This window comes from Scomber japonicus, chromosome 1 (assembly GCF_027409825.1).
Source record: "Scomber japonicus isolate fScoJap1 chromosome 1, fScoJap1.pri, whole genome shotgun sequence".
In the NCBI taxonomy this organism is placed as follows: Eukaryota; Metazoa; Chordata; class Actinopteri; order Scombriformes; family Scombridae; genus Scomber; species Scomber japonicus.
The window spans coordinates 26052480-26078323 of NC_070578.1; the positions used below are offsets into that span (position 1 = coordinate 26052480).

General features: G+C 36.9%; 1 protein-coding gene across 1 annotated transcript in view; it reads right to left on the reverse strand.

Moving 5' to 3' along the window:
• Window positions 1-4029: 4029 nt before the first annotated feature.
• gpc5a (glypican 5a) overlaps window positions 4030-25844 on the reverse strand; it is a 120846-nt gene continuing 99031 nt past the window's right edge. The window contains exon 9 of the mRNA XM_053318653.1: window positions 4030-4228. Within this exon, the coding sequence (XP_053174628.1) occupies window positions 4080-4228 (149 nt within the window). The 3' untranslated portion in view covers window positions 4030-4079. The remainder of the gene's footprint in view (window positions 4229-25844) is intronic.

Genomic DNA, 25844 nt, shown 5'->3' on the forward strand with positions numbered 1-25844 from the left:
ACTTGTCTCATTGACAAGAGGCAGAGCCAAAAGAAACCAAGACAAAGTTTTATAAATACATTAAGCCCTGAGATTGACTGCCAGTTAGAGACATTGGCTGTGAGAACAGAGGTTAGCTGTAAAGAGTACCAAAGGAGATCTAATTTTACTGCTCAATTCGTGTTCTCAACTATAGTCAGCACTGACTAAAGGGTGAGATTCTTTCATTCAAAGTGTTGAGATGAAGAAATAGCATTGTAAAAAAGAAGAGCTCCTGAGGCTGTATCACTTAAGCCACTGAACAGTGGGGGGAAATAAGTCAAATGTGATTCTTCTTCTAATAATTACCTCAAATCAGCACTGAAAGAAGATGGCCAAACATAATCAGGAATTGTACTAAAGCCTTTATTTTCCATTATCATTATTATTATGTTTTAAGTATTAACATGTCATCTAATATATATTAAAGATTGAACAGAACAGAAATATACATCTTTTCTTTTTGTTTTAAAATCAAATTCAGGTTATGATGAGAAATTGCAGTTTTACTGGGAAAATCACCAATGTATTCCCATGCAGAAATCATTTTAAAGCTTTGAGAAAACATGAAACCCTAGATAACATCTAACATTACAGCACACCTGGGAACACTTGGGTGTCTCACAGAAAGAGATGGAGGAGCTGTTCAGTAAAAAGACACTTGGGCTGCTGTGCATGCTTGTCTTGAAGCCACTTAGAGCCTGACCAAGAGCCATGTGCAAGCGACTCAAAATGGATGGATGACAAGCTGAAGTGTCAGGATGCTGCTGTGAACAAGTTTCAAAAAAGTCTGTAGACTCACTGTATGATAGGAACCTTTCATAGCTCAAGCCATTTGTTTCAGTTATGATAGCATTGTGCCCACCTACTGAGACTGGCAACATTGCTAACAGAAAAAAGGTTGAACAGGGCAAAAACAACAACAACAACTACACAAACACTTAGATAATCAGACAGGTTGTACACAATGTTTGGAGGTAAAACTGAACATAAGCCCATAGGTGATTTTGCTAATAATTACTGCAAAGCGAAACAGTTAGTTCACACAATTACAGCAAGTGAGGTCAGTCAAAGTTGAACCTGACAGCATGTCTGTTAACTGTGATCAATGTCTACAGGGTGCAGTTTGGGTAATCATTTCAATCAATTCAATTATTAGTTCTCCTTTGTTTTCTCTTCCAAATAGGTTTGAGTAACATGGGAGTTTGTTTACAACCTACACGCTTCTCTGACAGCTTGTGTTTATTGTCCTGTCTGACCTATTTCTTGCGATGTTGCTGTCCGAGATCTCATTAAGCGGTGAGTAAAATGTTATCATAACAGACTGAACCAGTGGCCCAAGATATGAAAAGAAAGCTGTAAAAAACTGGAGTTTTCTTTTAAAGGCTGTTATAAAAAATTTTCTTACAAGAACAATTACAACAATTAATCTGGGTCAAAATAGAGCTGCATGTATTACAGGAACGTTGTTTTCAAATAACACTTGCACTGTCCAATTCAAATTGAATATCAGAGAGTAAACATGTTATTCATGAGGTTCTGACACATTGCCTGCAGTATCTGGATGTGGGTGCACATCACCTAGGGCCCCTTTCCTCCATCCTCTGGATAATTGTAATAATCACACAAGACATTAAATTGAACTCTTTCCTCTAAGTAAAGAAGAACCAGAATAATCTATATTTAGCCTTGAGGCATCTTTGTGTCTGTGCCGGCTGCCATTTTATCAAGTTAAGAGACTTGACAATGTACTTTGATAGTGTCATTAATGCAGCTGCTCAAATTATGTTGGTGCTGACTCTGATGGTGCCAACATGTGATATAATTGGTTGGGGGGGAGGCAGTCGTGACTTGGAACAGTAGGTAGTTAAACAACTGTGTTAAGGTTGTTAAGTAGTGACCACTGTCGTTTTGCAAATTATCACCCTAGATCAAGAGCCTCATATACTGCACAGTAACAGCTACAAGACACCAAATTCAATCAAAGAAGTGTGTATGATTATAATTCACACTAAAGTTACCATTTATAAACCTTGAGATTGCAGGCGAAAGTCAAACTACTTGCTTAGATGTTCAAACAGCCTCGAATTTTTACCATGATGAAAGTCTATGTGCTACATAAAGGTAAAAAAAGCCTAATGACAACAATTACTATGCATGCTTTAGGACAACTGCAGCATGAGGAAGGTCACAAGTTTTAAAAATATGGTCAGATATGATCAAACACAGTACCTGAGGAGGTTGTACCTTTGGCTGTAGAAAAAAAAGCTGCAGCTGACATATACATGTGTGTGTGTACATATATAAATATAATGTATATATAATATACTTTCTTTTTTAAGAAATCCAATTTGCACTTTGCATTACTCAGTTTCACATTGAGATGAGCGGAATACTAAATAGTCATGGGACACACACACATTTGTAAGTACAAATTAAGTGTAACATCGCCTCATGAATTAAAGTCACATAATTTTAGTAATCATGTTAACACCATTACAGTTTATCAATGTTATTAAATTAACAAATGTCCTGTAAAATACATCTTTCCACAGTTTTGAGCCCTAATATAACATGTCTCGGTTCATTTTTACATAAATACACATACATGTTAACATGTATTATTTATATATGATATATATCTGTATAGGTGTATGTATAAAATCTAAATTAAAGCTGCAACTGTAATATCTGTAGTACTGTGTTTGATATATATGTATTTATAGTAAATGAATAGTGACTGAATGGTGACAATAGTTTTTTAACAGTATCCCTGCAGCATCTCAAGGGTGATTTTTTTTAATAGCTCTGCAACTGCTCCCCTAGCACATATGAGCCAGAGAGCTAATATTCAGTATTGTTGAGCACTTTTCTCCCTTACCTATTGGCCAGACATGCATGGCATGTGTGAAACAAATCATTTTCTCTTTCTCTGTAGAGAGACCTGCCAGCAACACAGCAGTAGGAGTATGCAGCCAGGTAACGGGTAGAAGCAATTGGATTCTTCCTCACCACTGGATCCAGGAGCTATCAGCTCCCATCCAAGCCTATGAAGCCAGAGTAGGATTGAGTTTGAAAGATGATAATAGACTCCTGATGAGACTAATCTATTTCTAAAGAAGAAAAGGGTATGAATTCACTCGCTTGGGCCCAACCTTCACCCACCTCCTCCTTTCACCATTTCCTTCAGCAGTAGCATTGCAGGTCAATTTTGCAGTTGAAATATACCAATTAAATTGACTCTGGATAGCAAAGCAGCTGTTACAAGTGAAGAGAAGCAGATGTCTCCATTTATCCACCTTTTTGCAAGATGCAGAACAACATATAGTACATGTCTGAGATCTTATTGTAGATTTCCTACAATAATACAAAGCACAATCTGCACTTTAGTATAAAAACGTTTGTGAAAAAAAAACAAACATTTACCATATTTATTCACACAAATGGGATTCCTCTGAAGATGTAACAATAATGGGCCATTTTAATTAGGGGTTGTACAAATATTGCAACTACAAGACCTGCGAAAGCAGTTGTATTTTTAATTTCAATGTCAACACCAAAAGTTACCTTTCAGATTACTTGACTCCTTTCACTGCAGTTGTAGAGCCCCATTTTAAAGAAAGGTGCAAAATATACAACCTGTATTGTGCAGAGTGCATTACAGTGAGATTGTTTCTTGTTTATATCTACAGAACATATATATTATATGCAGCAATACATTTAAATTAATACCAAATTTGTACAAAATATGCTGTAGTTATTTTTGACATTGGCTAATATAAATAAGTCATTATTAGTATTAATGAACGCCAGGTAACTGATAAAAAATAATCAATCAATTAAGATTCTCAAAGCTGATGCATATGCTTTCTCATATAAGCCACAGTGTCTTGTACTTTCCACATGGTCATTAGTGTTCACTCATTACCCTGTGTCCTGCACTGTGTGGAAGTGGTGCCCCATTACATACTGGAGCTTGTTAAGTCCACCGGCCCTTTAAATTCTTGATAAATAAACTTGAAATCAAGTCTTGAAAGTTTTGTGCTGCAAAAATGCAGCTGTTACAATGCCAGGAGCATGTGTAAGCAAGGCAATATCAAGGCAGAGACAGATCCTGTCAATCCAAGGCTCCTGGATCTGATTTCCGAACCCTCCGCAGGTGGATAATGATGATGATGATGATTGCGATCGCTGGTCACATCTGGACTCACTGGGGAGAGAGCACAAACCAACATGCCAATCAGAAACATGGTAATAATCAATTTAACATCATGGAGGTTGGATGTTATATCTTTCCTGGCAATATATCACAAATTGACTCTTTTTTAATACTGTGGATAAAGTTTCGACAGGGTTAGAAAAATCTAATGTTTTGATTACTCAGGGAGGTTTATATTTGCTACAGTATGTGAGACAATGACTTCTTATATAAGGGTTGGGGTCTTATATAAGTTTAAAAGGATAGAAAAACACTCTGACCAAACTTTCTTTTCTTCTAACCTTCACATCATATACTCCAAACTGCTCGGGCATGACCTCAAACACCCATTTTGTCTAAGCCTTTGAAATTACACCTTAGCAGCAACGGATATCAATTCAGACAACTGCACCACACCAGCTGTCAACATCCATCTTGCTGTTTACATCTCTTTGGAGGCCTCAAGTGTTAAGAGAGGAAATTCAGTGTCCCTTCCTGAGTTAAACAGAGTGTCCTCTTTAGCTCTGCTGATGTTACCTTAGGACACCTCAGATACCATCCTGGTTCAGTCCCACAGGGAAGAGGTGAGTCTGCACCTCGATAGACCTGCTGTTCAAGGAATTTCCAGTTTCTCACTTGGGCCCAAGTGTCATAAGTCTGTCGTGGGCAGGATTACTCTAACCCAGACCCTTTCAGAGTCTATAAAGTCACTGTTATCAAACTTTATCTTACTTACTAGCAGAAAAATAAGACCAGCTGCAGAGGCCATTTGTACTCTGTGGACTTCAATTTGACTTTTTATGGCGCAATAGAAATAGCCTGTAATTCCTTTCCCCAAAGCAGGAGCACAGCAATTGCTTCTTGCTATAATGGCTGAGTTCCCCATAAGAATAATTAAAAACCAATCTAATCCCATCTCACTGTTTACATCCAAATGTAAGTTTCTGAATAGCCACTTTTGATTGTCTTCATATAAATACAAATATTTATCGATGACTGCCTCTTTGACTTGACTCTTTAACATCTAAGAGCTCAAACATGAGCTACTGTTGAAGCGTCTGAGTGTGTACTGAAATTAACCGCCTATTGATTCACTGCCGAGGAGTCCCCAGGACAGCTATTTGACAGTATACAGCTCACAGATAATCCGTCTGTGTTTTGTACCCAAGAGCACTGAACTTCAACACCTTGATCAATTCCTCTTACTGAAGCTTCAAGGTTTCTAATACAGCAACAAGCTGTAGACAGGATGACAGAATGTGTCTTTCTGATGAATAAAGTCTGTACCATTGAAGCTATTCTTTACTGCACCAAGCAATTCATGCTCTATGGGTAAAGCCCCAAACAATAAGACCTGTGAGAACTCACAGACTACAGAACTTTGTGTAGAAATACATTCTGATTTATAGGTACTTGATAAAAAGTATACAAAGTTTCAATTACAGGTGGAAATGACAAATCACTTTTACTACTTTTAACACTTTTTTCCCATTCAAAGATAAATACTCATTGATAGTGTAGTTCACTTTTCAGTCTAAGCTGTGAAAGCATTGTCATTCATGTCATTCAGTGCTGATTCATACCAACTTCAGTTCAGTAGTATGCTCAGTCTTTTGCTGGTTCAGCTGTTACATTCAGTTCAGTACAAAACTAAGCTTACATAACCTCTGTTTCTAAGGTTAATAGCTCATCAGCCAACTATTTGCAACTGGGTGATTGCATTATGAGGTGTTTTGATCTCTTAACATTTCAATAAGAAAAAAGGATTTAGTACATTTAAAGAGAGTTAGATCAAAGGAGCAAATAAATAGGATGCAGAATGAGACTGTGCTTCAGTTACATTAGAACTATCAGTGGCACCCAGCTGTGCATTTAAAATCTTTCAAATTAACATAGAAGTAATGAAGGTCTCTTTATTCGGCACACGCATACTTAATTACAAACAGAGACATACGTGTGTTATTTAATATCTCACATGCACACACAGTATTGACTCTGACTGCATCACAGCTATTAATAACCATCATCACTGTTGAATCTTCCGGTTATAAGTGGGATCTTTTTATGAATGATAATCAAGGTCCAGACAGAGTAGTATATTATCACTCTAAAAGGACAACTATAAATTCGATATAACTGCCCTACACACGTTTATTATGCCAATTAAGTATTTCAGGAAAATGTTGTCTCCGAATCTAACTGTCTGTATTGGTCTAGCCATTTTTGTATTCAAGTAAAGCTGATTTTGGAGATTTGCTTGCAAAGAGCTGCACTAATTGCATGTTTTAGTAAACCCATTGCAGGGAGGTTACGATGTTTGAAAAGGTGCTTGGTCTGAAGAGAGACATAGGTCAGAAAGAGAGGCTTACAGCTGAAAGCAAAATCAATAGAAGCTGATTCCTAAGGACTTGGACCAACAATGATCAATATCACACTAACAGCACCAGGAAAAAAACATTTAACAACTGCAGTAATAGAAAGTTTCTTTTGTGTGATGATGAGAGGGTCAACATCCAGACCTTCATACCTACATCTTCAGCCGCTGTTTGAATAACTGAGTTATTATAAAACAGCTCAAGTTTGTCAAACTTCATTACTGCTTCCATTACTTTAGAGAGGCATCTTGCATGGAGATTGTCTGCTCATCTTCAATTACTTGCTGATGAAGCTTGGTATTGAAAACAGTATATTCATTTGTATGATGCATTGCAGTTGAAATCAAACTGCACAAAAGGTGACATGTTAGTGTTGCCATGTTTTGTGACAGTTTTACCGCTTATTTAAAAAAAAAAAAAAAAGTGGATTGGACTGCAGTGTTAGCAGTGTTTGCAGGTATTTGTCTATGGAAATCCTTTTGAATATGCCTTTATTGGAAACATTTTTGTTTTCAGAAGTAAACAATCACATTGTGAAATACCTAAACCCATTCAGCTTGCTGAAGACTCCTGCCTGGGGCGGAGCTTCAGCACCATTTAACCACATTGATTTCTGTGTTTTTTGACAGCTTGTGTGACAAACTGCTACTGCCAGAAATAAACCTGAGAACTGAACCTAAGAAAAGTCATACAGCCTCCCTCTCAGTCTGCTTTAAAGGAGTAGAGATTACACCATCACTGTATTTAGATGAAGTGAAAGCAAAATTCATTGATTTAGTTTTCTAATCCTTCTTTTATAAAACATTTCTATACATTTTGGTGGTAAGACAGACATTGAATAATGGTTTGGTATCAAGACTACAGAAGAGATTTTTGAGTAGATTTGATGGGCAGGTTCACAATTTTTTAAATCTGTCTTTAAACAATGGTCAGTATCCATATGAACGTTGAAACAGGTTTTATTTGCTGTAATCATTCTTCCTGTTCATAGCGGTCATAAGAAGATCCCCTTAAATCTGCTTACAATGTAAGTGATATAGTCCAATATATTTAAGGAAAAATATATTTAAAAGTTTATCTGAAGCTAATATGAAGGTTTAGCCATCTGAGTTAGTACAATAAAGCAGCAATTTGCCACACAGTTATGATCTTTTTGGTAAAAATGTCAATCGGTTTCCTCTCCTTTTTCTTGTTTAGCTATATCAAAGGGATTGTAACAAAAAGAGGGACAGCTGAAGCTTCATATAACCTTAAATAAACTTTTAAATACATTTTTACACAGAAGGAGGGCTATAGATTTTGTGCCCATCACTTACATTGTAAGTGAATTGTGAAGAGAAGGGATCTCTTAATGGTCAGGGAGAATGATTATCACAAGAAAGTCATGTTTAACCTGATCTCATAGGAATATGTGAAATGACTACAACCGAAATATTGTGAACATGTCTTTTAATACGAATTATGTATTCAACATTGATACTCTGATGCGATGCACTCCATCATCACCTAATCATATACAGTACCAGTCACATTAACCAAACATTTTACTGGTACTGTATATAGAGGTGTGTCTTATGTGTGCCAGTTTATTCCTATTCTTCTTCAAAAAGAACAAAACAAAATAAATTAAGCAAAAACTATTTTGCAAAAGTGGATGACACCTACATCATAACACCCATAATAAAAAAAAGTGGGAAGACAGCATGAATGCTACAGCCTGGGGATCTATTAAAATTTGGAAATGGAGTGAAACACAAAAGACAATAGGAAACAACACTTGCAAACGTTTGACAAATCATGCCACAAATCACAAATAAGCTCTGGGCAGATTGTGGCTGTTAATGATGAACTACATGATGAACAAAAGCAATCTTGGAAGATTAAGCTCTAAGTTCTGTGTTATTTTTTCAAGCAAAGACAAGGACTGGATGTTTAAAAATGTATTATTTTGTTGTGTGTATCAATAGTGCATCAGATTTCTACCAAGGGTGCTCAAACTTTTTTTTCATCAAAGGTCCACCTTTGAATCTCCTTCATGGTTAGAGGTCTGGAAAAATATCAGCAAAGGCAGCAATAAGTCAAGAAGTTGTCCAAAATGTAACAAAAACTTAGAGCCAATCATATAACAACTCTTGTACTTGTGGATGTTCCACACATTTCCTTCAGTCTACTCACATTGAAATTAATCAAAATACAGTCTTTGTCTGAATGTACTGTTTGGCAAGCAGGTGGCTCCTGGTCTGAAAAGTGAAGCTAAAACGTAAGTGCATTCAAACTGCATTATCTCCAATGGCCAGCAGGGTATGATCACACTGGTTGCAAAAAGAAGTCTGATTGTATGGAACTCTATAAGAAAATGACATTACTCCTCACTTGATACAAATTTTCCTCATGAGTTTATGGTTTCAATTGCTAGTTTCTAGTCTTGTTCAGAACAGCATAATGTTCATTTTGTAAATTTTGGTCCAATTTCGAGTAAAATAGATGGTAAAGCAGGCCATGCCTGGCTATCTTGCAACTGACAAGTCACTACCATGGCGGCAATGATTCACAGAGTATAGCTATTGTCATTTCATTGTGTTTTCAATTCATGAACGTTAACTGTAACACTTTGATCACTTAAAATGTCTTAAAAGACCCCCTGAGGAGTCAGCTGTTCAGTTCTTTTTGTTTTAATGGTTTTAGTCTTGTTTTTTGCTAGCAGAAAAAGCATTAGCTTTAACAATATCACAGTTAACCATAGACTGTAAATGCACCCTGTAAACCAAGCTAGCTGATAGCTTTAGGGTCAGCTCTGCCCTCTCTCCAAAAATCTCAGATGGGACCATTGAAATGACTAAACTTGAGGCTTCAAAAACAGCAGTCCACAGACCAGTGGGTGACATCACAGTCACTACATCCCTTTTTCCTTTCTTTTTTTAACAGTCTTCTTTTTGGCTGACTTCATGTTAAATACACATACTGTATTTATGAATTAACATATATACATGAGATCATTTCACAGCATTTGAAAGCTGAAGTTGTACTACGTTAATTTGGATTGTCCCTAACAAATAAACTAAATAAATAAACATTACCATTAAAAGCAACCTTTTCACAGAGTAATACATTTTGAAGATGATTTTAACTAAAAATGACTTCCGGGTCCGTTGCTGTTCTTAGGTGAAACTTAAGGTTCTTTTTTTTGTGAACCCTTTTGCAATTTCTGAAAATTGTGCCTGCCTCTGAATTCATCATTTGTGACAGTGGACAAGTTGTTGGCCTTTCTCACATTTCCCCTCACATGGTAAACTGGCCTTACTGTGTACATTTTTTGACACAAATATGTCAGATGAGATGCACCTGTCCCCTACCTTGTCCATCAAATCAAAGTGCGCAAGCCGTCAAGTCTTAGATGAAGATGTTTATGTCTTGTTTTAGCTGCCTGTGCAATCACGTCATATCCACTAAACAAGTGCTACATCATCACACACGAATGCAAATTGTGTTCTCTAACCATGCAGTGTTGTATTATTACAACAATCTACACACCATTGCTTCAAAGGTCATGACAGCAAGAAGACCCAACAGCTCCGGTAGAAACCCTTCACTTTTGATTCAGGAAACCTTGGAAACTGGATGGGTTAAATCATCCCAGTCACATTTTCAAGTATACACACACATACACACAGCATGCAATTTCACACTTTTATAAAAACACCAACATAGATGTATGTACACACTACACACACATATGCTCGTGGTGAATGTGGCTTAGCTTCTCAGCGTGAATTTTAATGATTAGGCTATAGCTCGATCTAAGCGTGGCATATAGAGCATGACAAGCAGGATAAGTGTAAATAAAAAGACACATGCATACTGATCCAGTTGTTTTCCCCAAGAATTGTTTTGTTTACACAAAATGAGATCAACTTAGAAGAGAAGCTAAATGAAGAGAAACCACCTGAGACCTCTTGGAGAGAAGGCTGAGTGCTCCCATTCTCAAACAGAACAATTGAATATAGCTCTGTGCTGGAGACGGCATCCCCTTTCAATTAGATTCAGACGCCCAGAGAAAATGGAATAAATTAACTCTTTATCCACATAAATCATGTCATTTTACACAATTTCATTCATTTATGGTGTTTGTACAATTACAATGTTTAATGAATAGCCGGTTTTGATTGATCCACTGTGAATGATCTTTTCATGTTTTCTTCTCTCTTTCTCTTTCTCAATATTGACACAATTGAGAAGTGTCACATCTGAATTTTTAAGCTGTCGTATCTATTTACTGTAGAGCAGCACCAGAAATTGTCAGCAACATTAGTGTGCAACACCTGAATTGGAGAAAGTGCATACATGAAGCAGAATGAAATCTGACCCGAGGATCACACACTTGCCACAGTGAGAAAATCCTTGATATTTTATATCTCCTACAGCTCAGAATCAGCTATGCACACATACAGTATATACAGGCCATGTATACAACACAGTCAGTCCAGAGTCAGTCTTTCAGTATTTTTTGATTTCCCTCCCGTGTCTGTGGCACTCAGCTCCAAGCTCATTTGTTCTGACTGGAGATGAAAATCTTAAAAGAAAGCTCAATTTTCTGAAACAGCTGGGCACTGTAGTTTTGTGTGTTACTGTGTTACTTAAAAGGGAGCAAAAAGAGTTGGTTGGGGACTATTTTGCATTGTAGATTAACACAGAAAGTGTTATGGCAGCAGGACGGTGAATGTGAGATTGACTCCGGTAAATGACAGTGCCCACGTTCATCATAATGAAGGAACATGTCAGCCAGTGCAGCAGTGTGGCTCACTGATGTGTTTCTAATTGGTTTTTTAGGGCCAAAATGGAGGTCTATGGCACAAAGGAATAGATCATGTCAGGTTTTGGCTACACAGACAATAATTGTAAGTAGGAACAATGAATTGTTTGTTTGGTCTTTTCAAATCATTTGTTGACAATAAGAAAGCTAATTAATTAATACAAAAAATCAATGATATGTCCAAATCCTTATTATAAAATACTTGAATCCTTTGTCTGGGTAACAGTAGAGAGAGTGATGGCTCCCGAGGCAGCCAGAATTCCTTACTTGTACCTCTGCTGCAAAGCAATCAGACAGCAGCCATCTTTGGTAAACATAAACACACTGTGTTTACTGACAACACATCTCATGCTTGTTTGGGTAGTGAAGATAAAACAAACAGCTATCTTTTGTGCTGTCATTTGGGACTGTGATTATATGAAGTTATCTATCACAGTTATGCAAATGCATTGTATTAAACAGGTATAACATTGTGGTAATTATATTTAAATAAATAAGTGGAACAAAGTAAAATAATGAGTTTATGTTTATAAAGATACATATATGATTATGGATAAGAGAAACAGAAACACAACTTTGCGCTCCAAATATAAGCATCATCTGACGATCCCTTAATAGTCCAATCACCTTGAATCAGGTCAACCTGCCTTTTGTCTTATTTAATTTACCTTCTTCACTTAAAGCTAAAGTATTTCGAATGTCTGGTCTGACCCCTGATAAAACCAGCATCCATCCTGTTTGTGCAATTATAGAGAAAAGCAGGATCAATGCAATCTAATTTAAGGCTGAAGCATTATTCTAAAACACGGACCCCTGTGCATCTCTGTATGGAGCCAGCAGAATGATTAAGTGCCTTGGTCATATCCTGTATAGCTCTGCTGCACAGGCCACAGTGAGAGTGTTCATGTCCTGGATCCCATCACCCCAGCCTCTATTACATCCTCAGAGCAGTCAATACTGAGCTCTGACCGCCAGTCAGTCACTCTCAGGTTGCAAACACAGGCAGAATACAAATCAGTAAAACTCAAAGCTCTGCATCCGCGCTGTGTCCCCACCTTTTCCTTTGCAGGCTGCTGCTTGGATAAAATGGTTCCCTCAAATGTGCCACAAAGCAAACGAAATCCATAAATAGGAAAATAAGGCAAAAAAACTAAAACAAAACAAAAATCACTTAAGACATGAGGTGTAAATATCAGAATGGAGTCAAATTTGGGTTGATAAGCAAAGCTTGGAATAAAATCGACATGAATTCCCCAGAAACATGGCTCCATACTGTTCATGAGGCTACTTGTGATTTGTGCTGGTTGAATATAAATGAGTGAAGACTGTGAAGATTGCAATACACTATTAACACAGTACAGTGCTTGGCAATGTAATCTTTGATCATCGCCTAATGAGAACAATTTCACCGGAAAGTTAAAAAAAAAAGAAAAAAAAGGAAGTCATTTCTTGTGCTTATTTCTGGCGAGTGATAAGAGACAAGCTCAAAACAAACCTGTTAATATTGTATCAGATGGAGTCAGAGAGTGTTAAGGAGGGGATGTGTTAAATATTTCATGCGCAGTTCCTTTTTCCACTGAGCAAAACAAAACATACAGGCCTGATCAAATTGACATGCCATGGTAAAGGTCTCTGCAAATCTGCCCTTCTCTGTCTCTCACTTCTTGTTCTTTACCGGCAGCAGCTTATATCCCCTTATAACCCTTGCTGAAGTCAACTTCATGCAACAGTAAACTAACCACCTCCAGTGATACATAAACAGGACAAGGTCATTCAGCTATTTTATCAGAAATACAGTATATGTAACTCTGAATGGAGGCATTAAGGGATCATCGTTCTTTGTGTGTTTTAATAAAAGCAGGATTACAACTGCCAAAGAAGTATTTCCTGCATGATTAAAATGTATTTTGCAGTTACAGTATCAATCAAATGTTAAAGGGCAGTTACAGCAAATGGTGTGGGGAAAAGGTTAGTGTTTCATTTCTCATCTGGCTTTATTTGTTGCAATAATTGACTGCACATGAGAATCAGAGGGACGTACTGCAACACTGTTCCAGCCTTACAGCATTATGCATGGGTAAGATGCTGAGCTCAGCATGACGTTAACTGCATCAGCAACCAATTGGAACACACGGCTCCAGTTTAGATTGTGCACATAATAAACCATGCACAAACAGTCACAAAATGTTGGGCGCGAGTTGATTAAAAAAGGAGGAGACTGCTAAGCCAAGCAACTCACCATCAGTTTGACAGTTTTTAATGAAACACCTCTATCAAGAATTATTTCACAGTTTGAGTAATCAGCTCATGTTGGCCTCATAAATAATGAGATCCTTTCTTCAAATTATACCTCAAAGGTGGCTTTATTTTAACCAGTGAAGAGACGATCTGCTAATTAGTATGACCGCATCTAAATCAGACACTCTTTTCAGAAAACACAATTTGCATAATAAGGTTTCTGAATTTGCTCTGTTCCCTCTCTTATTAACCTTCCATTAACCTTTAGATAAACATAGGCAGCTCTGAGCATTATTCCCAGGGATCACACAGCAAAAGGTTTGGCCCAAATTCATCAGACCAGCTGTGGAATTGCTTATGGGTGATTAGGCCACTGATAGCTCCTCGCCTCACCGAAGATGAAGATCTCGTAGAAGGCGAGCTGCTCGGGAGCCAAGAGGTTACAAAGCAGCTAGTGCTTTGCTGTAGTCTGGATGTCCTCTTTCACATTAGGTAATTGGTAAATCAATATGAAAAACACTGACGGAGGCCATTTTTGACCACAGTATTTGTAAAATGAAGCCCTGATGTTATTGTCTAAAACATAGTGGAATTAAATCCAAGTCTGCACTTATGTATCATCCGGACAGGGCTATCAGTTTCACACAACCAGCCACACCTACTACAAGACTAATGCTAATATACATTAAATATGTTCCTCATGATAAAGGAAGAAAGAAAGAAAGAAAGAAAGAAAGAAAGAAAGAAAGAAAGAAAGAAGTCCAATATTTACCACACTCACCATTTTACTTTAAATTGTTAGCATGTTAACATTTGCTAATTAGCACTAAACAAAAAGTACAGCTGAGGCTGATGGGAATGTCATAAATCAAAGTACTGGACACATTTTGACCTTATTATGGTGCTAGATGAAAGTCAGATAATTACTAAAGTTTTTGCAATTAATTCTGAGAGTGATATGGATGTGTGTACCAACTTTCATGGCAATACATCAAACAGTTGTGGAGATATTTCAGTCTGGTCCAAAATGGTGTATAGAGTGTATCATTTATGTAACTGCTGATTTTGTGTGAGGGATTGAGGGACAGGGACAATGTTTGAAAGATGAAAATCATACATTTCATGAGTCTGGGAGAAGGCAAAAGCAAAAAGAATAGCTATGTGTTTGACTTGAACCTCCTACTGCAGCATTTATTTGAAAAATTTAGAATAATAATAACAGCATTTTAAAACTAAAAGAAAAGCTAAATAACTGAGCAAAAACCAGAGAGAGGGAGAGATCTGCAGAGATCTGCAGAACATATTCATCCATATTGGGTAAGTAATAATTGGAAAGTTTGGAGAACATATACTTTAAAAGAACATAGTATGGCATAATATTTGAGTTTGTCATTAATGAATGAAAATGCCTGACTGGAAAGATATTTTGTAGAAAACAATCCTTAACTCTAAATCATGAAAGACATGACCAAGGTAAAGTGGTGAAAACAAGTCCTCCAAATTATACAGTCAAATACATTTTATGTCTATTATGACCTACATACTGTAAATGACACATGAGCAGTATGATATTGCCAAAACTGTCACATATGGCTAAGGTTAGAGAAAGGTTACACAAAAAAATCCCAAAAACCTTGACTTGCAGAAAACCAGGTCCAAGACACTCACTTTGTTGATTCATCAATATACTCAGACATCTTATCTTAAATTTTGCAGCATTATAACATCACACTACTTCACTTTTTGCTTCTGACAGAAAAGAGTCATTATTAATATGACCACAAGATGTTCATGCCAGGTAAAGAAGAATCTAGGCCATTTTAGACACCTGAATAAATGAAGAATGCTGTTTCTTCAATCACAATATGTCAACTGTAAGTGCAATAGAAAGTCATAACCAAGGTGTCTGATATCAAAGCAGGCATAAATAATCTACAAAATAAATAGCCTAAATAGAGACGAGGCCATGTTTGTCCCATGAGTATTTTTCTTTAGAGTAACATATTTCATGCTTGACAGAACAGACTGAAGTGTCTTTTAAGCTACTATTAGTGCAATGATATGCAAATCCTACTTCTTTGAATACAAATAAGTATTAACTGCAATCGTTCCGCTTGTTTTAGCACATATGAGAGACTCCTCTGGCAACATCATAAGCCTGCAGACACTTCAGATCACTAAGTACATATACAACATGTGTGGTTCCTCCATTCCAGGCTGTCTTTGTTTGTCTGCATCTTTTACTGAAAATGTTTTTCTTTTTTTATTGTACTTAATATACATAAAAAACTTGAACAATTGTTTCTGCATGTATTCCCTTAATAACAGTTATTAACGCTGAAAGCATGACATTTTAAAAACTCATGTCTCCTATTACTATTACTTCTGTCTTCTATTGTATGTATTCGTTTTTCTTTCTTTACTGGTTTAATAAATAAACAATTGTTTAATTTAATTTTTTCAAATTGTAAAGCTCAATGTTAAAGTGTGTTATTTACTAGGTTTAAGGGAAGTGATGCAGTCGTTTGTGTGCATGTATCCCAGAGGACTCTAGTCTAATGGTTCAACCTATTCCTCCAGTTCGCCTGCGGTTGATTAACTTCGTGATCCATTAAGTGGCTTCATCCCCTCAGCAGGGAGAAAGTGCCCTCCACCCTACCCTCTGAGGATTAGGGGAATCCCTTAGACATAATCAAAAGGACTCCAAGGTGAACAGTGCTGCTGACTTGCTATGAGGTGTCACTAAAGAGTGAATGAAAGATGAGCAGCAACTCCGTTGAATGCTCTTAAACACAAGACTGATCCAAGAAATATCTCTTGTTTGAGCCCTGAGTTGACAGATCAACATTAAAGGTAAATGCCCTATACCTGTACGTATATTTTCACTATATGTTTATAAAATAAATAATGATATTTTGGAAGTGAATATACTGACTAACATGATGATTTTAAAGCACATTATACATTTTGCTGATTTCAGTTCACTTTTTGAGGCTCATAACAGGTTTAAATAAATACATATAAGGAGAGCTTACTCTCTGCCTGGATGCTGCCAGACCAATTTGAGGATTACTGGCCCATGATTGTCGCACCATATGTGGCACCCAAACTTATATGTCTTCTCTGAGTATACTGTATAGGGTTTTAAAGCAAGAACCTTTTTCTTTTACTATATGCTCTGTTTTCCTTGAGACAGCAGCATATACTGAAGGATCTTTGCAGTATTCTTGTTAAAAGCTGCAACAAAAAAGTGCCCAACAAAACATGTACAAATATATTCTTTTTGCAACATTTCAGCTGAGTGTATTACATGTCAGGCTATTATAAATATCATAAACTAATAATTCCTCATATGAGAACACTGCATAAATCATTTTCTACCACAATTCAATTTAGAATTGTTTTAATGAGTATATATTACATTTACATTTATATAGTAATAAATATATTGCTTCCAAACTCTGTATAACCAACTGCATTATCACCTTCTATTAATAGCAGGAACTTCCTATGAGTGAGCAAAAACAATGAACATAAGTAATCTGTACTTTGTCTTTTGCAATTTCAAACTTGGCAACACTTGTCAACTTGTTTACATAACATTAATAGACAATTTGGATAGTATTACGCACGACTAAAAGGCATATGAAAATAAATTTACAGTACACATGTAGACAGGTCATATTTTTGTTAGTTTAAATATCAAACTCTCCTAAGTATCCTACTTGAAATCTCCTCAGAAAATAAAGCTGGCACATAATCACACATGGAGTCGATGTAGTAAGAAAACTCTGCCCCACCTACATGGCGCGTCACATCCGTGCCTGGTGTATTTCAGCTGTAAGTCAAAATCATACTGAGTAGAGGAACCATTAACACTCCCAATATTTCTTCTTATGTGCTCCTACTACAAATCAATCCAGAATTCGAGCCGAGCAGTGCTATGAATTATATGAAGCTGCAAGGCCACAACTTTCATTTCAACTTTTCCTCAACAAGCCCAGACAAGGTGTGAATGTGACATCAAATGAGGTACGGAAGCGGGGCCAATTGATATTTAATTAATGCTAGGCCTGACTGGAGGGCCCAGCCTCATCTGCTGCATGTCTCATCCAATATGCATGATTTACAAGTGGGCTTCTTGCCACAGCAAACCTTCCACGCAATAAGGAGCATCAATGTGAAGGGGAGTACACAGCCAGCACACAAAGGAAGCAAGTATTCTGCCGCAACACTCAGAAAATCTCGACAAACTCTATGTAGACTATGCCAACGTGCAGTATATTTTATGCATAAGATCTGAACATATCTGAGAGTACTTAATGCAATAAAATGTCACAGGACCTCAAGGCAGCTAAACTTTGTTTAGTTCGATCTTTGTACCTTAGGATGAAGATTGATAATTTAATTTGAAATATTCATAAGCAAAGCAAAGTATAAACACCTTTGCTGTTTTGGGAAGCAGTGCGTTGCAGAGGACACTTCTTTTTAAAAACTGCTGTTATATTAATGAATTTGCTCTATAAAAATTCATCTTTTGCTGATTAAACTAAAATAAGATTTTACCATTTCCTGCAGAATAATGTTATGTTTGAACTTGTTTACATTCATAGTAACTCAAGTACTGTTGTTATTACATACTGAGCACACATCAGAGTACGAAGACACTGGTAATAGCCTTTTACCTGAATATCTGAATAATGTTACTTTGCTGCAACTGCTGACAAAAGATTGTTCACACAATGTGAAACACAAAACTCAAAACACAGCGCAAAGATTGTACATAGCTCCCAAAAAGATTGTTTAACAGGACATAACTGGAGGTTTGTGGTTTTTCTAGTGTGTAGGATTTAGCAAATTAAAACTTAAAACATGTTTGGGTTTTCTTTTTTTTCTATTTTAGTCAAACAGCAGATTTGTTTTGACCATGTTAGGTAGAATGTTATTATAGGACACCCATACCAAATTGCATTTCATCCAATGGCGAAATCCTCGGGATGAGTCACATGATGATCAGTCTTTCATGTAATACTGGTGGGTGATAAAGATGATCTATTATCATTAGTAATAAGGTGGGATGATGATAGCTGGTTGAAAACCAGGTTTTATCATTTTCTGTCACTGATGTCCATTGTTTTAATTCCAGAGCTTTTTGTGGTAATTCTAAATTACACAAATACAAATTGAACGTTAACTTAAAAAAGGTTTCAGTCTTAAAGAGCAATTATGTGAAATTAGAAAAATGAAGTCTATTCTCTTCCTAACATAAACAACTAAATTGTAATAACAAAGAAATCGTATGAAAATAGCTGAATAGATGAAGTGTTAAGAGCAGGTTGAGGCTCTGGCTTTTGACTTGCATTTCCATGTTTAGCATAAATATCTGACATCCTTTGTTTATAAATGACAGAATATCACAAAAAGTCTCCTTTAAAACTCTGGGTTAAGATTAGGGAAGGACCATTATCTTGGTTAAATGTTGAAAGAGTCAACACTCACTTGAAGCATGAGAATGAACATGTTGACTTCAGTATTTACAATAATATTCAATATTTACCAAATTCCCTTAATCTTTCATGAACCTTGACCAAATATTTTGTTGCCTACACTAAACCTAACAATACGTGGGATAAAGGACATGAACCCCATCTCAAAGTGCTGTTTTGTATACCCGACCATTTCTCTATTACATTTGTGCAGTATGAGGATGTCACACTTCATGTATTAGAAAAAAATGTTGCCTGTCAACATAATCCATGCACGATTTAAATTCCCAAGTGTATTTTGGAAAAGCCTTTTAGTAGTATAGAAACATGTTCTTAAGTTCAGCTAATGTGAGCCATGATATATCCTGGAGGTTTTAGTAAGTGCAGGGAAGTGGAATTTAGTTTATATGTATAATAGTCTCTAATCAAATTGTGTTTATACTTTCCAAAAATGTACACAAACATATGAATCATCAGTGTCTTCATTTATATTTACACTTTAATCCCTATGGAGAGTTTAAGACAGCACCTTCTTTCCCAGGCTGCTGTGCTCTATGAATTCAGCAGGTAGTGGTAACGGGACATTATTTTTCCTGCCTGGGCCATCTGTCAGCCCCTGACATTGCCCACGTTACATTAAATAAATGCCTGGCTTTTCTCAGGAGTCCAGCAGCGTTATTAAACTGCCTACCTGTGTTACAATGATAGATCTCCCCAAACTTTGGACCCCCAGCAAGCCCAGGTTACCCATAAATGCAGAACATAAAGAGATTGCTTGTGCGGACAACCGGTATAAGCAATGAAATCAGGCTGCACACAGCTGACTGAGTCTCTATTTGAACAGAAGGCCACTGGAGGGGATAGAATGATAAGCAGCCAGCTACCCAAGCTGACTATATTTGACTTTGATAGTGACATGACAACAGTTAAAAAGAATTATCCAATAAATCCTAATGACGTCTAGGGGGAAATTCACCAAAAAATATTTAAATATTGTTCACTAATGGTAAAATTATAGTAGCATAGATCTCATGCTGGGATAAATATATATGAAGTCCCAGCATGTGATGTGCACATATTCTACTGTATGTAGGCCAAAGAAGTGACAAACAAATGTAAGTGAGACACATTAAACAACAAACACAACAAAAGACAACACTTAAATGGTGAGGCTTAATCCACAAGCTTAATGCATGATGTAAGGAGCAAATATTGTGGCTGACACAAAACAAAACAACAGGCTAGCTCAGACACTTAAAACAGCTTCATACATATTCTAAGCTGCAATAAAACCACACAGTATAGACTATGGTCAATTAATTATGCAATAGCTTGCTGACAGAAACCAGAGAACCTGAATCTGCATCACAGTCACAATCATGTCTGCCAATTTCCCACCAGGCCTTAGTGACAAGCCTGTGGATGGCGAGTGTGATAATGGATGGTCCTAATGGTCAAGCCTGGACCACACATTAGGAATCCGGTCGATTCTCAGTATTGCACACAGGAAGTGCTGCCAGCAATCAATGCTAGGCTAATGTGCGAAATGGAGTAAGTTGAATGTCAGTGTTGCTAATCAATAACTATTCATTTTCAGCAACCACACTGCCACAAATAGGACACTTAATATTGTGTGATTGGATAATTACCATGCCCAATTAAGGATGCATGACACTAAGCGATGGATGGTGGATGGAAAACATCTGCCACAAGGTACTAATGGAGACAAGCGCCAGACTCTGATCGACAGTTGGGAGATGGATCTTGATGTCTGCAAACTGTGGGACGCCAGCTAAACCTGCAGGAGTCAGATAATCCTCTCTCTACCTCCACGGCACCAGAGATAATGGATGTCCATCCTCTCAGATTCTGCTCTAACAGGAATACCCTGCACCAAAGGGAAAAGGACACAACCACTTTACAACCACTACACTGGTTGCTAATCCTCCACATTTTTCATGGCTTTTCCTTTTTTTTTCGATTACTAACTTTTTTTTTTCGATAAATAATAGATGTTGTTATGTTCTCTATTTTTTTACCTAAATGGAAACATTCTATAATTTCTTTTAATTTCAGTTCTTATATCTGAGATGATTCAACCACATTTTAGGACCAAAGCAACAGAAGCTCAGTACAGATTATCTTGTAGTGGGATGGAGTGACATCTCAATCTCATTCCTGCCAATCCAACTGAATCCAGCTGAGTCTCTGCTGATAATGTCAACTATCTCATCAAATGTTTTGACTTAACTTGCACAAAGTCCAGTACTATTTGAAACTACATATATCCCACAGGAGCCTTGAGGTAAAGCAGACTTTATGACACACACAGTGCAACACCTGCCCAGCATTTCTTGCCAATAATCCTCCGAAAAAAACAAGATGGATAGTTATAGTCTCACACATACTAACAGCTACTGTACATAAGCCAATTTCACCTCTTAATAACTAAAACTGTTGATTTGGTGGTGTACCCAAACAACAAAACTAAAGTTGGCACCGGCAGACATGTAATTGACCTTGAGGAAGCCCAAAACAATAATGTTGAAGGATAAATACCATCATATTTTTTTTTATTTCAGTGATTTCATCATATTGGTAATCCAACTCTTGGTTGTTTACTCTCAACTGACATGCAAAAATTGGATTAGACGCATGATGTAATGAGGATTTCTGCAGCTGTGAGACAGAACGTACTTTATAGTGCCTAGTGACAACAGTGTTACTGAATAACATTTTTACAACAGATATACTATAGTTAGATATAAAATTGCCTCTTTTCATTGTTTGTTGCTATTGAAGGCATAGGTGTAGATTTTGTTAACCTAAGTTATAAATTAATTTGTTTTATTTACTTCAGGACAATATAAATGATGACCCCAATATGAGGAAAATCTATTTGTAGTTGACTAGTTTTCTGTTACTTCATCAAGAGTAATTTACCTCAAAAAAAGCTCCTCACTGATAGAGTAATGCAATTTAAAACATTGGTGTCTGAGTACTCACACATTTCCAAATTCTAAAAATGGATGGTAACAAACCATTCAACACATTTTAAAAGGGGCAGAAAGTTGTTTATCTGTGCCTTTCATCAATGATTTGAATTCAGGTATCAAAACATACAGTATGAGGTGGCTGATAACCACCAATGCCATCTTAGATTAAAATGTCACTTTGTACTGTTTATAACCAAGACACTAATTTGAGGAGTATAGTTCTAATAAAATCCACATGAAACCAGATAAGTTGCAAACCCAGAACAAACAGATTTGATTTAGTCAATCAGCTAATTTAATTAAACAAAACAGCTTGTCCCCACTGCTGTTTCATCAGCTCCACCTGCATGTTGCCCAAAAGCTCAAAAAATGAGATTGTCATAAATAGATGAGCACACACTGATAAGAAAGGAGACTGAGTAACAGACCAAACATGCTAGAGCAGGGAAAAGTGCTGCTCATGGTGTAAAATGTGAAATAATACAGATTTTTTTAATCACCAAATCCTGTTGGAACACTTAAACTGTCGATTCATTTGCATCTTCCGGTTTATTACACAATCCCTCAGATTTACATACTGGAATCTCTCAAAACTGGCAAAAGCTACTCAGAGATGCAAATTGCCAAAGAGAACTATGAGACACATCTTCATGTTTTCCTGTGTATGAAAAGAATTTAGCTGCACTGTAATTAGGGATGTTCTGATCACATTTTTTGCCTCCCAATCCTGATTCAATCCTTTCAATATTGAGCATCTGCCAATACGTAGTCTGATCCAATACCCAGAGCAACCACACAAAAGATTTGAAAGGCATTGGGCTATATGTAGCCAATACCGATCCATTAAAAGTGCCTGGATGGGGCTCATGTTTGTACGACAACAGAGACATGCAAAATAGGTAAAGCAAACAGCAACCCTCCATTTTCCTCATCCAAACTGTGTCTACAAGGGTTGTTGCACCAGGTGCGCTGTTTGTTTCTAACAGCGACAGAATGATTGCACTTCTGTAAAAAAAATATAATCTGTCACATTGAATTTGAATGTTACTTTCTAAACTTTCTGATGCATTACTCACAAAGTCCAAACACATTCTTCCATCTTTTTCCTGTCAGAAATGTGAAATGCAATGAAATCGCCTCTTCAGTCTGTAGTGGACTGGGAGGCTTTATCCAGGAAATGCATAATAAACGCAATGCCATGGCTGCTTTCTACAGTACAACTCAAAAAGCAATTGGAGAGATAAGAGACACTTTCAACACAAGTCTTAATGGGGAATTTAATTGCTCAAGACTGGCCCACAACATTATATTTGCCTTTATTTTCTTTTCACTTTGCAAGAAAGTGTTTCTGGATGGCAATTAATCAATTTCAGGCCAAATGCTGAGGTCAGTGAGGCATTGCTTTGATTACTCTACAGACATTTTGGACTTGAGCGATGAAGAAAAAAAAGTTTACACAGTTCCACTCTTTTGTCTTTGCCAAACTAAGCACATTTATTACATTAAAAACATAGTTCAGACAGCAAAAGCTTTAAATGATACATTTATTTATTTAAAAATGTGTTAAAGTTATATCATTGTTATCATATCCTTTCAACCTCTCATGTTTGATGGAATGATTACTGATGAGTAATCGTTCATTATTCGTTGGCTAAACAAGCTGAAACCATTAAACCGCTTGCAAAATCTGACCCTATTAATGCATCGCTGCATATAAAAACAGTCAGAGCATTTGTATTATGGCTGCTTGTTTTTGGCAGAGGTGGACACATGTTAACTAACACAGCATTCTGTATTTCAGGTCTTTAGGAAATCAAGTATCTCCTATTCCCGAAATGTTTTATGTCTCTCTCATTGTTAGGCACAGTCAAGCGCTCAAAGTTAATTGAAAAAGAATAAAGAAACCTATTGCAGAAAACACACACGCACACACACAAAAAAAACTCCTGTGTGTGCCAACTGCTCCAATTTTGGCATGTATGCCATTTACTGTGCAACCATTCATTCATTGGAGGCATTCAAATGAAAATATGAATTTTGGCCTGAGATGGAAAACATTTCTTCCTGCTCCGAGAAGAAGCACAAAAGGCAGTTTAAATGTTTGCTTTAATAAGGCACCTACTCTGCTAGGCTGTTCAGCTCTGGGGTCTGCTGTTTACTCTATCTGTTGTTTGTGTGGTGCAGGTGACAATATGTTGCACTAATAGGGCTAAAAGCCACAATTATTCTTCAAATCATTCATCAAAACCTAGATTGCTAAAGTATTTACGGCAATTTCTGATTTCACAGCCCTATTTGCTTCTTGTCAGGATAATGTGCAACTGTCTGTGCTATGAACTGAATCTATCCCCGAAACATCCTGGCAATTACATCTGGTCTGGCTTATTATCCAAAACATTATGAGACACTTTTCTTACAACAGGCTTCCCACCCATTAGACAGCTAATTTAAACTAAATCCCTTCTTTTCTGAATACCAGCTAACAGTATGGAAGAATTATCCTATCTTTATTCAAAGGCGTAGATTTTCAGTTTGAGAGCATGATTTTATCCCTTTTCAGTGACACAGCTCCTTCTCATGCTCAGATTTATTCTCCTCATGCTCACATTTTGTGCTCGCACTGAGATGTCTGCTACTTTCTTTCAAAATGTGTGCTTGAACTCAAAATTCACATGCTTGTGCTCACATTTCTTCTTCTTGGACACAAACATTTTGCTCGCATTCAAATATGTCCTGTGCTCGCTCAGATCTAAAGTCTATGCACTCAGATCTAAAGTCTATGCACTCAGATCTAAAGTCTGTCACACTCAGAACAAGCACGTCCTCTCAGGTTGAGGTATCTGCTCAGACTAAAGGATATCCCTCCCTGCGCTTAAAATAGTGTGTTTCACCAGCCAATAGGGGGACAGCTAGAGTGTGGACCAATCAAATGACGGATGCCGTCTTGGGTGCGTTCCTTCGCCCTTTTTGAGCTCTCCGTAGGGGCGGGTATATGGTCTGTTTGTAAAACTGCTTCTCTCAAAATATACCAATTTACCATATTAGCCAGCTATTTGAATCGTCAGCATATTTATATATAATTAATCCTAAATAACCCTAAAAAGAGTTATTAGTAGATTTTTTCTAATTTCATATTAGTGGGATCTATTTTGTATACTATAAATACTCTTAGCAAAGGTCTTGATTCATTTTTAAATTAAAAATGCTGAAATAAAACTTTATTGTATCAACATGCAATTTATTTGGTTGTCTATGTTTTAACAAACTGGATAAAAAAATAGCTTGAAGTGTACACAATGTGACCTCTGTCTTCACCAGCCTGATATACAAAAACATGCCCTCCTTTGATGTAATGTGGGTGGAATATAAAACAGGTTGTCTGCCATTATAGGAGCACTAAGGTCACAAGTTAAGTTCTTCTTCCACTCAGGTGATGGTTTTTCTGGTCTGTTATCACTGAAGTCATCTTGCCTTGTGTGCTTCACAGGTGAGGAGGATAATTATATACTTTGTCACCCAATCCCCCTTTTTTGGCTGTCTGCTCTTGTAAGACTATAACATTTCAGAGATCTGGTGCGATTCACAGTGTGTCCAGACATTTTCTCTGGCTTAGGTCCTTAAGAGTTTAGATAAAAGGTCAGTGAATATAGATTTTTGTTAATAACATACTTCCAATCCAAACCTTAATTCACATACCATTAAACATTAATGGATTATGTATGA